We start from the raw sequence: 16619 nt of genomic DNA on the forward strand, positions 1-16619 counted from the left end.
AAGAAATTCGGTCTATAAACCAATGGGCCGTGTTGTAGTGTACTAGGCGGCGCGGTGCTGCTGCTGCTAGTAGTGTAGATCCAGATGAAAAACAATCTTCTTGCCGCGCGCTGTTATATCCTGATTCGATTTGTCAGGATTTGGGTGGCGATCTAGCTAGCTATTCATGGCCATCAAGCTGCTTAAGTTAGATGGCCCAGAAATAGGAGCTGCAATATTGGATAGGAGAATGCATATTCACATGGAAAGCTTGATTTTAATCTTGTTCATCTTTCTCATTCTGATTATTTCTACTCGGATAAATAACAAGAGTAATTAACCGAGTGGGTTTATAATTATTCACCTGCTTTCAATTGCTTACATTAAGCTACATGATCTATGTCTAATCCTTACAGAAAATGGTTGTTGGTTTGTTACAAGCTCAAAATTCTTACAATTTTTTTAGAATAATCTACATACATGAACAAATCATTAACATGCACCGAAGAAAAAAAAAAGGAAGAAAGAAAATGGACACAGCTAAGCGTAGTCGGAGTCCGGCGTCGTGGTGAACACCGGCTTGTCCTTGTCCACCACCGCCGCCACCGCCGGCGGCGCCGGAGTGGGGGCTTTGGCGCTGGCGCTGCCGGTGGAGCTGCCGCTCTTGCGGCGCGGCTTGGCCTCGCCGAGCATGGTGATGACGTCGCGCATGGACGGCCTGTCGCGCGGCAACCTGGCGGTGCAGAGCACGGCGATGCGGAGCACCAGCAGCATCTCCTCCCTGACGTGCGGGCAGCCGGCGCCGACGAGCTGGCCGTCGAGGTGGTCCTCCACCGTGTTGCTCCGGATCTTGTTGCGCACCCAGCCGACGATGTCCTGCCCCTCGCCGAACGCCGCCTCCACCGCCCTCCTCCCGGTGATGAGCTCCATCAGCACCACGCCGTAGCTGTACGTGTCGCTCTTCTGGTCCACCTTCATCGTGTACCCGTACTCCGGCGCGATGTACCCGTACGACCCGGCCACCACCGACACCGACTCGCCGGCGCGCCCCAGCGCACGCGCCAGCCCGAAGTCGGCGATGCGCGCCTCCATGTTGGCGTCGAGGAGGATGTTGTTGGACTTGATGTCGCGGTGGATCACCGGAGGGTGGCAGTCGTGGTGGAGGTAGGCGAGCCCCTGCGCCACGCCGGCGGCCACGTCGTAGCGCGACACCCAGTCCACCAGCGTGCGCCGCTCCGGCGGCCCGTGCAGCGCCTCCCATAGGCTGCCATTGGGCATGAACTCGTACAGCATCATGGCGTCGGCCTCGTTGTGCATGTAGCCGAGGAGGCGCACGATGTTCCGGTGCCGGAGCCGGCCGAGGAGGCCCACCTCCTTCAGCACCTCCGCCGTCAGCTCCGGCGCGGCGGCGGCGGCCTCGGCGGCGGCGGCTGGTCGCCATAGCTTCTTCACGGCGATCACGGCGCGCGCGCGGGGGAGCTCGGCCTTGTAGACGACGCCGGTGGCGCCCATGCCCACCACGTTCGCCTCCTTCACGCACGCGAGCACCTCGGCGCACGTGAACCCCAGCCGCTGGAACGCCGTCAGTCGCCACGGCCACGCCCCCGACTCGCCGCCGAGGTTCTCGTCGTCGCAGCAACCCGCGCCGTCCACGTACCACCGCCGGTACGCGTAGTGCCCGCCGAACAGCGCCGCGAACGCGGCCACGACGGCGACCATGCCGACCAGCCACCCCACCGCGATGTGCCTGAGCCGGGCGCTGCCGCGAGAGCGCGGCCCGGCGGCGGTGGAACGGCTGCCGGAGCACGGCGGGAGCACGCCGCCGCACAGCCCGGCATTGCCGGCCAGCTCGTCGGGGTTGATCGAGCGCAGCACGCCGTTGCCCGGCACGGGCCCGGTTAGGTTGTTGTACGCCAGGTTGAGCGTCTCGAGCGCCGGCGAGCTCCCGAAATTCTCCGGTATGCCGCCGGTGAGAACGTTGCTCGATAGATCAAGAATGGCGAGCGCCGGCATGTTGGCGAGCGAGCGAGGTATCTCGCCGGCGAGCTTGTTCCGCCGCAGGTTGAGCTTGACCAGCCTCTGGCACGAGGCCAGGCTGGACGGGATCGCGCCGGCGAGCCGGTTGTTGGACAGGTCCAGCGCGGCGAGCGCCGGGCAGTCCTGGAACTGGTCGGGGAGCTCGCCGGAGATCATGTTGTCCGACGCGAGGAAGCTCTGCAAGGTCGGGATGGTGAAGAGGCTCGAGGGGATGGAGTACTGGAGGTGGTTGCGCGACACGTCGATGAACGACAGCGACGCCGACGACGCGAGGTCGCCGGGGATCTCGCCGGATAGGTCGTTGCCGGCGAGCTCGAGCCGCTGCAGCAGCGGCAGCTTCCCGAACCCGACGGGGATCGTGCCGTTGAGCCGGTTGCCGTGCACGCGCACCCGCACCAGCGACGCGCACGACGCGAGCCCGGCCGGGATGCCGCCGGTGAAGCCGTTGTTGAACATGATCAGCTTGATGAGCGCCTTGCCGTCGCAGATCCCGGCCGGGATGCCGCCGGTGAATCCGTTCGACGACACGTCCACCCACTGCAGCGGCGAGCTCCGGCCGAGCGACGCCGGGAGCGACCCCGTCAACGAGTTGTTCCACAGCTCGAGCACCTCCAGCTTCGGCATGTCTCCGATGGCCGCCGGCACGACGCCGTCGAGGTGGTTGCACATGAGGTTGAGCAGCCGGAGGTGGCTCAGCTGCGCCACCTCGTCGGGTATCGCGCCGGTGAACGCGTTGTCGGAGAGGTCGAGGAAGACCAGCGTCGAGATGTTGCCGAGCTCCGGTGGTATCTTGCCCTCGAGGTTGTTCTTGTAGAGGTAGAGGGAGGTGAGCGCCGGAAGCTTCCCTAGCTCCGGCGGGATGGGCCCGTCGAGGTTGCCGACGGCGAGGTCGAGGTACTGGAGATTGGCGAGGTTACCGAGCTCCGGCGGGATGCCACCCTCGAGCTCATTGTACCCAATGATGAGGCTCTCGAGGGACTCCATCTCGCCGATCTCCGGCGGGATCTTGCCGGTGATGTTGTTGCCGGAGAGTCCCAAGAACTTGAGCTTGGTGAGGCTCCGGTAAGCCGCGGGGATGGCGCCGCCGAAGAAGCTCCCACGCATGTCGATGGTCTCCAGGGACGTGGCATTGGCGAGGTCCTCGGGGAGGGGACCGGCGAAGTTGTTGCCGGAGGCGTTGACGGCGACGAGGTCAGCGCAGCCGCCGAGGCCGGCGGGGAAGCCGCCCTCGAAGGAGTTCTGGCTCACGTCGAACACCTTGAGACTGGGCAGCGACGGCAGGGACTTGGGCAGCGTGGTGGCGAAGGCGTTGTTGGAGATGTTGAGCACCGCGAGCGCCGGCAGCCGGAACACGTCGTCGGCGACCTTGCCGCTCAGGTTCTTGCCGGAGAGCTCGAGCCGATCGACGAGGCCGGCGGCGTTGCACCCGACGCCGGTCCACTTGCAATGCGGCGACGCCTTGCCGCCGTCGGTCCAGTCGGCGAGCGCGCTCACCGTGTCGACGAAGCCCGCCTTCAAGGCGAGAAGCGCCGACCGCTCGTCGCCGGCGGCGGCGGCGCCAATGCCGGAGGGCAAGATCAAAGACAGCACTGTCACTAGCAGCAGCACTGGCACTGTAGCTTCCATTGGAAATTGGAACAAAAATGGAAGCACCTTTGCTGAGCTTGGAGAGCACTAGCTCTGCTTCCTCTGCTTGCTCTGCCTCTGCTGCTTCTAGTGCTGTGCCATGTCAGTGCAGTGTCTGCTCTGCTTAATTTAGTTTACTGCACTGATTGCATCTGCAGGAAGAGCAGAGGCTGCAGCAGCTAGCAAGCTAGAGATCACAACAAGGCAGAAAAGTCATATATATGATGGTGATGAGAAGATTGGTTAGAGAAGGAGCATATACTAATATAAATCTTCTTGGCATTTTTTAACATGCAACTTTGATCTAGATTAGTACTAGCTCTACTCTACACCTCAACATAGTGAGCAAATGTGAGGTGTTAATCAGGATTAGATTAAGGGTTTAACAGGCTGGGGTTGGGGAGCTGGAGGAGAGGAGGAAGAAACAAGGAGAAGGGGGAGGCATGAGAACATGGAACATGGAGGGAATGTGTTTTAAAGTCATGGCTTTTCTAATCTGCTTTTGAGCAATATACCATTCTTTATTATTTTACTTTATCCCACCCAACGTTAGATTGGACTAATTAATACATGTTTATTTTACATTCCCTATCTGTGCAGAGTTGCAGACAGTAGATTAGCTCTAGCTTTTAGACCCCCAAATACTAGTAGTAGTACCACTATACAGAGACCTACTGTAATTGGGAGTTCGTACGGTTTATTCTTTGGAACCTTCTGCTTTCGTCAGATTTACTCCTACCATCTTATTTTCTACAAAGAGAACTAATTTACTCATACAGTTTGTGTAGGTGTGAGTCCAACAATTGAATTGATCTGATAATAAACTAAGTACTAGAAGCTAGCTGAATTTCTCCATGTAGGAAGCTAGAAGAGTAGAAGGATGTGAAGAGCTGCTCCTAATTTTGAGGGAAGAAATACTGCTAATATGTTTTTTAAGTGTCTGTAAAACAGGACATACCTTAGCACTTTGCAGGTGAAAATGAATATAAATTAACCCAAAGAGAGACAATAGGGTATGTTCTTGCCTCTTGGTGTTGTCCTGATGCAACTAGCACCCTAAGATCTGTACACATGTCCTGCATAAAAATTAAAGAAAGTTTACCCTGAGTGAGGCATATGTACAGTGGTTGCATGTGTTGAGCCCTGCCTAAGTTGACCTCGTTAAAATAAAATTTGTGCTAATCATTCCTGTGACAGTGGGCAGTAGCTGCTGCTGTTACTGCTCTGTTCTGACAAGGGGATTATTGGTTCTTTGCTTGGCACATGTCCCCAGTAGAATGTCACAGCTAGTACCACATCAGATTAAGACAACAAAAGCAAGTAATTAAATGGGTTAACTAGCAGAGCTGACACAACTAAGGCTGACAAAACTATCAAGAGCAGTAATAAATTTGGACTGCTGGGTTGCCCCATGCATTCTTCCATGCCTGATCAAATGCTTACAAGCTACAACAGGTGCATTAGGGAAAGAAGCACTTCATTCTATATTCTAGAATTAGACTCAGGCATTAGAAGAATTTCAAGGAATGATTCCTTGTTCTTTTTTTACAGAGATGATCCTTGCTCCTAAAAAGGGAAAAATTTGTACAGCAAATAAGTGGTAGTAAGGGAGTGCCCAGTAGCAACTAAAGCTTCTTGACAGTCTGCAGAACCTTCTAACAGAGTAGGACTATGAACATATAGAGGAGATGTTTAGTGGTGCATATTATGAATGCTGAAAAGTGCAGATGGATATTTCTTACAATAAACTGTAGGAATACCAAAACAAATCAAATTCTTAATCCTCACAAAATTTTCTACCAAGTTGATGTATTGTCTTTATACCAATAACGATATTACACCATCCTCCTTAATAGTTCTTTCCTAATTTGCTGTACTTCACATTGCCATCTAGCAACATTCATAATCTCTCATTATAGTAGGTTTACATATGTACATAGGGTATAAAACTCTAGAACATATTGAAGTATGTTGCATTCTATAGTTTTCTGAAATTGACGGAGACTATACAAAATGATTGACATATTCAGCGGCAACTAAGTTAGACAAATCACGATGATAAACACAAGAAAATAACCAAAATGTCAAGATAACTCATAGCATGCAGCCAAAATGTGAAGCAAAAGTTTGGTCAGGAAATGGGAAAATGAGAACAATCAAGAGCACTTTCATGCAACAACAATAATACATACTGGTTCTTGCATATATAGTTGCATTGTACTCACTAACCTCCTGTTTCTCAGTGAAGAATGAATTCAAGACAACCAATAACAGAAGTTGCATTTTGGACATAACTGAGATGCTCTTGTAAAAGGTCTTACCCTCAATCTTAATACAAAGCTACGCGCTTTGCGTATTCCCCAAAAAAAATAACATAAGTTGCATCAAAGCATCAAATGATGTTCATATGTGCTTACAGTCCAATTTGATGTATCTGGCACAAATCAGAACGGCAAGCTCCAAATGTGCCACAAACAACAAAATGGATACAAACACATGCATCTCAATTAATACCTGAAAATTCCATCTATCTAGCCTAATCTAGTTCGTAGGAGCCTAAGCAGAGTTTCGAAATTTGTGCAGAGAAACTTTGCAGGCTGCGAACTGACGTACTCAAGAGATGATCAAATGTTGGGCGTGTGGTGCTATTTAAGCAAATGTTTGCACCAACCAAACTTAATCATGCAACCATGAGTTTGGTGTAGGAAATATAAAGATAGAGAAAAAAGACACAAAGTTAGCTATGCTAGCCTGTGACATTCTCTTGATGATTATTAGCCTTTTCTTCGCTTCCACAATCATTCTGTTCCAGCTTGTTGTGGAATCATAAAGCATCAAGCTTAGCTTGCTGAACTAATGGCATGCAGCATAGCTTCAGTGTTCAGATTACGATAAGTTGCCATGTCGTGTTACTACCTATCCTGCTAAAAGAACTTCAGGTAAGCTGCACCGTTAGGGCAACTACGTGCACTGCTATCTACAACTAGATGGAATAATTTTGACAGACACGTCAACTTGTTGTTTAACCGACAAGATGACAATAAACAATGTCTACCATTGAGATGTCACTGTCTTTAGCGGTTTATCTCAACTTGAGTGACAGAGTCTTCTACAGTACAAATAAAGCTAACATGCACGACCCCTGTCCTAGCATAGGAAAAAAAATCACAAACAAAGAACAAGTAGAAGAATTCCTTAACCTTGCTTACTTTCTATCCCCTCTTGTCGTCTATCTCTCCTATCATACCATTCATAAGCTCCAGGCCGGCAGATCCACCGGACCTAACGTAACGAAGATAAAGAAATAAATTCCGATGAACAATTGGTGAGGTTACATTGCGTTGCATGTTGCAAATGGGTCAATTGGGTGGCATTTTCCCAGCCTTGCCTTGCCCTGAGAATCTTCCCATGTTATGTTTTGTTGCTCAATACTGGAGAAGGGAAGGATGGAACCTAACATCCCATCCCTGGTGTCTACTTTATCAGGTTCAGGTTACTTCATACCAAAGTTGAAATTGGGTACATGAAGTTGAATAAATAATAGTTGGGTATATATCAAATTATTGTTAAATTGGTATTTTAAAACTTACAAATACCTTGAATAGTGTATATATAGTGCATTTTAAGTGAAAAAAAAGAGAGTAATGATGAATAAGTAAAAGTAAGATAAAATTACAGCATACAGGATTACAGGATCAGATCATAAGCTTGATTTTGAAGAAACATTTCCTAAACATCAAGGAAAATAATTTGTGAGATTTAGGTTTACTTCTTGCCACCTATAAATCTTAAAGAAAATCTAAAAGAAACTGAGTGGATTAGAGGGCAGTATAAGTGTACAGACCAATTGAAAATAATTACGGAGTATAGGAAATCAAGAAAATGATATTTTATAACATATAATAAAAGAATCATTTAACATGCAAAACTAATCATGGAGAAACATGCAGATTAATCATGGATAGGGGAATATGTTTAGTTGGCTAAACAGCCTCACCACCCTAGCTAAGCAGGCACATGCACACATGTGGCCCATTGATAGACGGACTCCATTAAACTGAGGCTGGCCATGTGAAGCCCTCTTACTAAGCAGCTTCCAAAGTATATGTTAACCCTTTTGTTATCAGTATTCTTTCACATGACATTCCAGTGCCTCTTATGACACCCACTTCCATGTGGGACCAAACGGGTTGGACCCAGGCGTCAGTGAGGGGTTCCTAGAGTGTCAGGGTAGACAGGTAGAGGATAATGGAGATGATTTCACCATTATTGAGCATGAACTGCAGAGGGTGAGCTCAACTAATAATAATGCAAATGAGGGTACTAATATATAATTTTCTCTCCAATGAATCTAATCTAATCTTATGAAGTAATTTTCTTTTGCATCCTTTTTCTCTTCTTCTAGTGATGCATTCGGTGAGAGCATGTGAGGGCCATTTTGATGTACCTTTTGGAAGTTGGGGATCGAGTTGGAAGCTAATCATTCATGAGAGGCAGGTGGCGGCTGCAGCATTTTGGTTAGTTCTGCTGCGGTGGCCGGCAACATGCAAACACGCAATGGTAACCATAACGGATGGAAGAATAAAAGTATATATGGTCTGTCCATCAAGTGTTGTTATTCTTCTCAAATGATGTACTCCTTTACAATGTTAAGCACACTACCAAAGGGAAATTAGTAGTCTAGAAGCTAGCTAGGATCGATATTAGTGAATATAATTTTTTAGAAAACAATGCAGAATATAAGTTTTCTGGACTACTGAGCCATAGATCCTAAGTCCGAAAACAGATGAAAAAAAAATTTGACATGAAAAACAAAAGAGGAATTAAATGACTGAGCCCAGTATTCTGAACAAATTTCAGACCGCAAACTGAACTTATGTACATAGCCTAAGAACAAAAAAGCTAAACACACTTTTTTTTTTCACATTGAAGCACATAGAAGAAAATCAAAACAATTCTGGAATTTTCTGTCAGAGTAAAGCGCACAATCCGTTGGAACTAAACCAATATTCACAGGTGTGTGTAGAGACCAGATATTAATCGTAGTGAAGAAAGAAATTGCAGTGGGGGCGTGCTGAACTCACGTACATGTACATCGACGTCCTCGTAGCCACAGGCAGCGTCGTTGGCAAGACAAGGTAACGTACGACCGTTGTCATCGTAGACGCTTCCCGGATTGGAACCGCCACGTCGTGGATTGCCGGCGAGGCGAGCTCCTCCGGAGACGAGAATAGATATCAGTGTGCATCAAGATGATGCCGCCGCTTCTGGCCACTCCGGGGCAAACCCACGATCGAACACCTTGAGTGCAGCCGTCGTTCGTTGTTGGTGGTGGTGGCGGGCGGAAGATGCGGTTGCAGGGAACCAGGCGCAGGCGGCGGGTTCCTGAGAATGGCGGCAGTAGGCACTAGCGTCGACTCGGTCTCGGTGGGTGCTCTCCCTCTCCTGCGGCGGCCGGCGGGCTCCTGAGACTGGCGGCGCCCCGCGCCCCCGCCGGACGGGGAGACGACAACCCGTTCTGGGCCGTAGAGCTCACATGGCCGTTTCCTTCTCAGTTTGGACCACATATGGGCCGACACTTACCGTAATGGCCCAATAACGGGATTGGGTTTTTACGTTCGCAGCCCATGTTAGGCCGGGACGAGATTCTGACTTTTGTGCAGCCCACACAAATTGGGCCAAATTATACGTGCGGCCTATTTATGCGTATGGGCCTTTCTCTCGAGCATGAAAACGGGCCAAAATTTACCAGGTTTACCGTGCGGGAATAAATTGGAATGGGCCTCAAATTCTCAATCTCATCGACGCAGCCGGCGTGGTAAAGTCAGCCCAAGCCCCATGGAGGAGTGATGAGTGCGCGGCGCCGGCTAAACGGCGGCAGCACGCCACCGGCGATGTCGGCCACGTTCAAACTTCACAGCATCGGAGTTGGTTTCTATGTGGAGTATCGCAGCAGATCCGATTCCGATGCGGCATTGCGCGTAATTTGGCTATAAATCCGCCGCGGATTTCCTTCCTCCGCAACGGCGACGGCAATGGCGCAGCCGAGAGTCATCCGGGTGCGCGCCCACGACGGGCGCTCCACCACCGTCACGATCGCCGCCTCCGCCACCGTCAGCGACCTCAGGACGGCGCTCCGTTCCTCCTTCGCTCCCGCGCTGGTTTCCCCCGACTTCCACCTCTTCCTCAAGGGCACCAAGCTCATCGCCGACGCCAAGGTCGGCAACCTCCCCGTCGGCCCCGGCGAGTCCATCTCTTTCATCCCGGTCAACGCCAAGTCAGCGCCGCCGCACCCTCCGTCGTCGAGCGCGCCGAATCCATGGAGGAAACGCAAGTTTTCTTGGCACGACGGCGGCGGCGAAGACATCTACGCCAAGAAGCCGACGAACCCAGCGCCGCCGAGGCCGCTCTCCTGCCATGGCACCCAACCTCTCGACCCTACCCAAATGGTGGAGCATCTCAGGCAAGGGCTCGGGAAGGCCGGACAGATCACCCATGTCGAGGAGATCCCGGGAAGGGAGGCGACGTTCGCCGAACTCCCCGGCCACCTCTCGTCCTCCATGAGGGACGCGCTGAGAAGCATCGGCGTCACCAAGCTGTACGCCCACCAGGCGCAGGCCGTGCAATCCGCCGTCTCCGGCGAGCACGTCGTGGTGTCCACCTCGACGTCGAGCGGCAAGTCGCTGTGCTACAACATCCCCGTCCTCGAGTCCATCTCCCAGAGCTCCGCGCCATGCGCGCTCTACATCTTCCCCACCAAGGCTCTGGCCCAAGACCAGCTCAAGACACTGCTCGAGATGAAGCCGGCGTTCCGCTCAGACTTCGACGTCAGCATCTACGACGGCGACACCGCCATGAAAGACCGGACAAGGATCAGGAACACCGCGAGGCTGCTGATCACCAACCCTGACATGCTCCACATGTCGATCTTGCCATGCCATGCTCAGTTCAAGAGGGTCCTCTTCAACCTCAAGTACATTGTCATCGACGAGGCGCATTCCTACAAGGGCGCATTTGGCTGCCACGCTGCGTTGATTCTGAGAAGATTAAAGCGCATCTGTTCATATGTTTATGGAAGCAATCCAACATTCATATTCTGCACCGCGACATTGGCCAATCCGAGGGAGCATGTCATGGAGCTGGCAAATCTTGATCGAGTCGTGCTGGTTGATAATGACACGAGTCCTTGCGGCTCAAAGAACTTCCTCCTGTGGAATCCGCCATTGCAATTGGCGAAAGCAGAAGACAGAAGACCAAACCCAGTACTAGAGGTTTCCTATCTGTTCGCCGAGATGGTTCAGCATGGGCTTCGTGCCATCGCCTTCTGCAAGACGAGGAAGATGTGTGAGCAGGTGCTAATGCAGACGCGTCAGATTCTTAAGGAGACAGCTGCAGAATTGGTGAATTCTATCTGTGTCTACCGTGGTGGCTATGTTGCGAGTGACAGGAGGAAGATCGAGGCTGATCTCTTCGGTGGAATTCTTCGCGGCGTCGCGGCTACCAATGCTCTTGAGCTGGGGATCGATGTCGGGCACATCGATGCGACGCTGCACCTGGGATTTCCTGGAAGCATGGCTAGCTTCTGGCAGCAGGCAGGGAGATCAGGGAGAAGAGCAAAGCAGTCCATAGCTGTTTATGTAGCCTTTGAGGGTGCTCTTGACCAGTACTTCATGAGATCACCACACAAGCTGTTTGGCAAGCCCATTGAGCACTGCCAGGTTGATTCACAAAACCGCAAGGTTCTTGAACAGCATCTCGCTTGCGCCGCTTCTGAATATCCACTGCGTCAGGAACATGACGAGAGCTACTTTGGTTTTAGCATGAACAGTGTTTTGATGACACTGAAAGATAAGGGCTGTCTCATGAACAATCCATCTGGAGGAGATTCAGGCGTGTGGAAGTATATTGGACCTGATAAAAAACCTTCTCATAGTGTAAGCATACGGGCAATTGAGCATCACAGGTACAAGGTGATCGACAGGAGAAGCAATCGAGTTCTTGAAGAGATTGAGGAAAGCAAGGCTTTCTTTCAGGTGTATGATGGTGCTGTCTACATGCACCAAGGTGTCAGCTACTTGGTTGATAAGCTTGATCTGACATCAAGGATAGCTTACTGCAAGGTGTTTGATCTGAACTACTACACCAAAGTTCAGGACTACACTGAAATCAGTTTCATTGGAGGTGATGTTGATGAACATCCTGCGAGTGAGTGTAAACCTGACATCAGGAGGACAACAGCTCAAGCAAATGACTGCAGGGTGACAACCAAATGGGTTGGCTTTGATCGGATATTGAAGTCAAACAACCAGAAATCCGACAGCATTAACCTTGATCATCTACCTCCATACTCCTTTGAAACTCAAGCCGTTTGGGTACAGATTCCTGTGTCAGTAAGGACGACTATGGAGCAGATGGAATATCAGCTCTGTGGTGGTGTACACGCTGCTTCTCATGCGCTTCTAAGTATAATACCTCTGCACATGATGTGCAGTGGTTCTGATCTAGGAACACAATGTGCAGAGCCTCAAGAAAATTCTGAAACTGCAGACAGAATTCTGTTGTACGACAAACATCCCGGTGGCATCGGCTTAGCATCACAGGCCAAGCTGCTCTTTGGTGAGCTTCTGGTTGCTGCTTTAGAGCTTGTTTCATCATGCAGCTGCACCAACTCTGATGGGTGTCCAAATTGCATCCAATCATTTGCATGCAGTGATTACAATAGGGATTTGGACAAGGAAGCTTCAATTTTTCTTCTCAAGGGCGTAATTCAGTATGAAAAGTTGTATTTTGAAGCCATAGATGGTTGTTACCAGAGCTGAAGTGCAAATGACCTAGTACAAGATATATTTGGATGTAGCACCAACTAACGTGTTTGTTATAGGTGCCAATAGAACTTGAGTGGAAAATAATGTTAGCGAATATTTGGTTGTAGTGTAGGACACTGCAAAATGCAAATGGTAGTACCGAACAAAATTTGCGTATCCTTTTATCGCTATGATGTATTTTAGTATTTTTACACTAGTCGTTAATATTTTTGCAGTCAGTCTGATACTCCGATGCTGCAGTGATGCTTATATTTTTATCTTCTGTTTTTAGTAGACTCATCATTATTTTTGGGCCTATTATTACTTGAGGCTTCTCTAATCCTACTAGTATTACAAATTTTTTTCTTTGATAGGAGTATTACAACTATAGTCTATTGCTAGTGCATACTTGTAGTTGTGGCCTTGGTGAGCTCCTGTTTCAGTTAACTCTTGTTCAGTGGCCGCAAGGCCCTCAAGTAGCAGTGGCTGTGTGTTCTGTACGAATTCAGTGTACTGCTTTACAAATTTAGATGGAGTTGTTTTTTGTGTACAATAACAAGAAATATTTTATTGGTCAGGCCTAGTTTCTGTGATGTCCTAGAACAGATAGCTAGTGTGTCTGAATTCTGAAACTAATTTCCTTGATCATTCAGCTCGTCAGAAAAGTGGCCTGTTTATGCCTAATGGCTGATAATTTGGTGAAGAGGGGATGGCCACATGAGGAGAGCTGTGCTCTCTGTCAGTGAGAACAGGAGGACTGCCAGCACCTATTTGTCTCATGTCAGTTTACAGGGCGAGTTTGGAAGCTAGACAGCATTTTCGGACGGGCTACAGGGAGCTCTTCGACACTGTTTTCATGCTCACATGCTGGTTCATCTGGAAAGAGCGTAACGGGAGGATTTTCGAGCACAGATCAAGAGCACCTGAACAGCTAGTGCATGACATAAAGGAGGAACTAATGATCTGGAAGATGGCGGGAGTTTTCTCGCTTGTTAGTAGGGAGGCTCTACCTCACTGCCGCTGCGACAGGGTTCTGTCGTTGTAAGCAAACAATTTTCGTTTATTTTACTCCTAATCTTAATGAAATTGGTCGACCGAACCTTTCGGCCTACCCGGCACAAAAGAAGAGTGGCATGTTCTCTTTCTTTGCCTGAAACTGAAGGCTCTCTCTCTCTGAAGCGTTAATTTCAACGTATGGGGAGAACTGGAGAACATTTGGCACCAAAAATATCATCTGGGTTTGCCAATGGAAGAGATGTAACTGCAGTGCTAAACTCTCAGACACACAGACACACATGTACACAGACAATGAGACAGCTCTGAAGCTCGCATGATAACGTTGGCCTCATCTCTGAATTTCTCCGATGAACAGGACTTTCAGAATTCAGATTACTGGGCTGCTTTCCTTCCATTTCAGCCCACATCTCTGACCGGTTTCCACCAAAGAACTCGCGCCATCTCAACTTCTACAGCTCCAAAACCACAACTGCAAAATTGATCCGTTCATCAGCAACCTGAATTAATTGTCTTATGCGTGAACGCGAGATCGAGATGATGAGCAATCACTTACAGTCAGAATCCGTGGTGATCCACTGACACAGCCTGCTGCTGCCGCCATAGTCGTCGTCATCCGGGCTGCCACTGCACGACATGCTGCTCATCCTGTCATCGTCAGCTGCTGACCCCGAGCTGTCTCGCCGGAGCCTCATGCCGTGCTTCGTCGCCGGCGACGGTGAGAACTGACGCAGCGCCGCCGGCCACAGCGGCGACTGCGCTGGCGAGGACGAGCAGCTCTCTGCTGTGGCGATGTCCCAGCTGAAGCTGTCGCTCTTGCTGGAGACCGGCGACGAGCTCATGCCGCCGTCGCTCTGCCGGCTCGTCGTCGTCAGTTGCTGCTGCTGCTGCTCCTGCTTCCTCCTGCTGTTCTGCAGGCTCACCACCACCCTCTGACAACATCAATTAGCACAAAAACAAGTTAAATTTCAGAGGTTCAACACAGAAATGCAACTGAATTCATATGCATAAATTAGTCAGAGATCGAATGGATTTTGGCTTACCTTCCATTTCTTGGCACTGACAAGCACGGTGGACCGGAGCTTGGACTGCGCCGACGACTGAGCGGCCGCTCGCCGGAGCAGCTCCCTCATCCTGGACACGATGGCCTTCCGGCGGTCGTCGACGACCTTCCTCTCCGGCGACCCCTCGTCCATTTCCGACTCCGACTCCTCGTCGATGATGGGTAGCACTCTGCACGCAGCCTCAACGCCACCACTGTGCCCCATATCAACTGCAATTAATCACTCCTCACTTAAGGCCTTAATTACTATAGCTCGCTCACTCGATCACTGAACTGAAACTAGCAAACATATGCTGGATAGCTACTCGTTAGCTGAAATGGTTGGTCATATATATACATGCAATGCATGATCTGTCCAGTGCTGCCGATTTGTTTCAGGGATCGGAGAATCTAGCTAGCTAAGATGGAATCCATCAGCTGCATACTAATTGTTGTTAATTTACTCATTTTAATTACGCCAGTTGATCCACATACTGGTATACATACATACGCATGTGAAGGAGGAGGAGGAATAATTATAGATTCACAGATCGACCATGTTCGATCTGCAAGCTCAGATGAATCTTAAGTTTGGTACGTGGCAGTGTCCATTCGAGGGCGAGGAATCGAACACGTCACGCAGTTAAGAAAGAAAATTGCAGGCACATCTGGATGGTTTTGTCCGTGTTAGGGCTTGGTGAAATATACGGAGGATTTCGGCTAATTGCAGCTTGTGTCGTTTACTGGGTATACACCTGGAAGAGAGGAGTATTAATTAATTAATTAATTAATTAATTAATTAGTGTAACTAATCCAAGGGGGCTGGACTGACCACGTTGTTGTTTTTACTGATCACGATCGCTGCTCGTATTAGTAATGTACAATACAAAGATGCTCAGCGATGACGATTGACGACGACGACGACCAAGATGGTGATTAACAAACGCCAATGCAACACATGATTAGTGTAGTGTATCAGTATTAGATTGATTAGCATCGCGCCGCTCGATGAGTTGGCCATGTGATCGATGTGGCGATCTTTTCAGATAAGAACAAGATATCATCAGAGTTCAGTTCAGGACTGCCTAGTGGGCCAAGGCCCAGGAGAGAGGATTGAATGCGTGGGCCGTATGTCTCCAGGCCCATGATAGAGTTCAGCACGTGTCAGCCAGGTCGAAAGCTTTCGGCCCAACAAAAAATGAAGCGTTTGGAGATTCATGGCATGATGAACAATCGGTATTGATTGATCTGATGATTAAAGATTACGAGGAAAATAGATCAATTCAGCATGATTATAAAAGATAACCTTTTGGGGGGGGGGTTAATTAAGAAGAGTCTGTATAGATCGTGGGCCCTTGTACGGCTGCTGTACCAGCTCCTACAAAGTCAAATGCCTCTGAAATTTACAAGCAATTCTTTTTTTTTCCCTCAAGACTCAATGATGCATCACTTGATGTCACTTAACTGGCTTGATCATAACTTATCATGCATATAGCACGGCGCGCAGCCCTGATAAGTCCAAAAGGCCAGATTTCATGTGCACGTCTCTTTGAGCTTTTTTCAATTGAGAAAAACTGATGAAGGTAATCAAACAACACATTGAAAAGGAAAAGAAAGCCTTACAGAAACGGGTGGAGATTCCCTAATTTTACACATTAAATGTATTCTTCTTCATTACATTAAATGCACATATTTATGGATGAAAAATATCGAGCGGTCGATCTCAAGTAACATACAACGTAGTAGGACGCAAGTGTAAGTGGAGTACACAGGTACACATATTTGTACTAGAACCGGCCACATGGCAGCTTTCATGATTGATTTCCCAATAGTTAGATTCTACAAGGCAGGAGACCATGTCACCGTAACCGAGAAATTGCCCTAAATTGAGAAATGAGAATATATGGATGACGGTGTAGAACAATGAACTGGATGCTATTTGTCCCGCCGAGACGTCAATAGCTCATTTCACTTGTCCCCTTCGATCAGTTGTAGCATTGATTCTAGACTGCCTTTCTGTCCCCTGTCGTCACAGTGTTGGAGCAAGCAAGAATTCAGCAATCGAAATATCGAATTAGTTAGGCAAGTGTTAATTGTAAGTTGTAACAACCGATTTG

At 49.3% G+C, this 16619-nt stretch overlaps 3 protein-coding genes across 3 annotated transcripts; 1 reads left to right on the forward strand and 2 right to left on the reverse strand.

Annotated features, from left to right (window-relative positions):
- Nucleotides 1–315: 315 nt before the first annotated feature.
- LOC4328049 (MDIS1-interacting receptor like kinase 1) lies at nt 316–3825 on the reverse strand. Its single transcript, XM_026023195.2, has one exon. It carries the CDS (start codon nt 3640–3642, stop codon nt 520–522), a length of 3123 nt encoding a protein of 1040 aa, XP_025878980.1. The 5' UTR covers nt 3643–3825; the 3' UTR covers nt 316–519.
- Nucleotides 3826–9454: 5629 nt separating this feature from the next.
- LOC4328050 (uncharacterized) lies at nt 9455–13566 on the forward strand. Its single transcript, XM_066307209.1, has 2 exons — nt 9455–12620; nt 13100–13566. Exon 1 carries the CDS (start codon nt 9678–9680, stop codon nt 12459–12461), a length of 2784 nt encoding a protein of 927 aa, XP_066163306.1. The 5' UTR covers nt 9455–9677; the 3' UTR covers nt 12462–12620; nt 13100–13566.
- On the reverse strand, nt 13418–14833 carry LOC9271337 (uncharacterized). The gene is made up of 3 exons (XM_015769253.3): nt 14504–14833; nt 14017–14392; nt 13418–13932 (listed from the first exon to the last, which is right to left on the reverse strand). The coding sequence occupies exons 1-3, from the start codon at nt 14726–14728 to the stop codon at nt 13913–13915; spliced, it is 621 nt and encodes a 206-aa protein (XP_015624739.1). The 5' UTR covers nt 14729–14833; the 3' UTR covers nt 13418–13912.
- Nucleotides 14834–16619: the final 1786 nt, after the last annotated feature.

Source organism: Oryza sativa, chromosome 2, assembly GCF_034140825.1.
Source record: "Oryza sativa Japonica Group chromosome 2, ASM3414082v1".
In the NCBI taxonomy this organism is placed as follows: domain Eukaryota; kingdom Viridiplantae; phylum Streptophyta; class Magnoliopsida; order Poales; family Poaceae; genus Oryza; species Oryza sativa.

What these genes read in the sequence shown, in the direction of transcription:
- LOC4328049 (XM_026023195.2), bottom strand. Translation starts at nt 3,642, where the DNA reads ATGGAAGCTACAGTGCCAGTGCTGCTGCTAGTGACAGTGCTGTCTTTG.
- LOC9271337 (XM_015769253.3), bottom strand. Translation starts at nt 14,728, where the DNA reads ATGGGGCACAGTGGTGGCGTTGAGGCTGCGTGCAGAGTGCTACCCATC. An exon ending in TCAGTGCCAAGAAATGGAAG is followed by an intron (nt 14,393 to 14,503) that starts GTAAGCCAAAAT and finishes TGATGTTGTCAG; the next exon opens with AGGGTGGTGGTGAGCCTGCA. An exon ending in GATCACCACGGATTCTGACT is followed by an intron (nt 13,933 to 14,016) that starts GTAAGTGATTGC and finishes TCAATTTTGCAG; the next exon opens with TTGTGGTTTTGGAGCTGTAG.
- LOC4328050 (XM_066307209.1), top strand. Translation starts at nt 9,678, where the DNA reads ATGGCGCAGCCGAGAGTCATCCGGGTGCGCGCCCACGACGGGCGCTCC.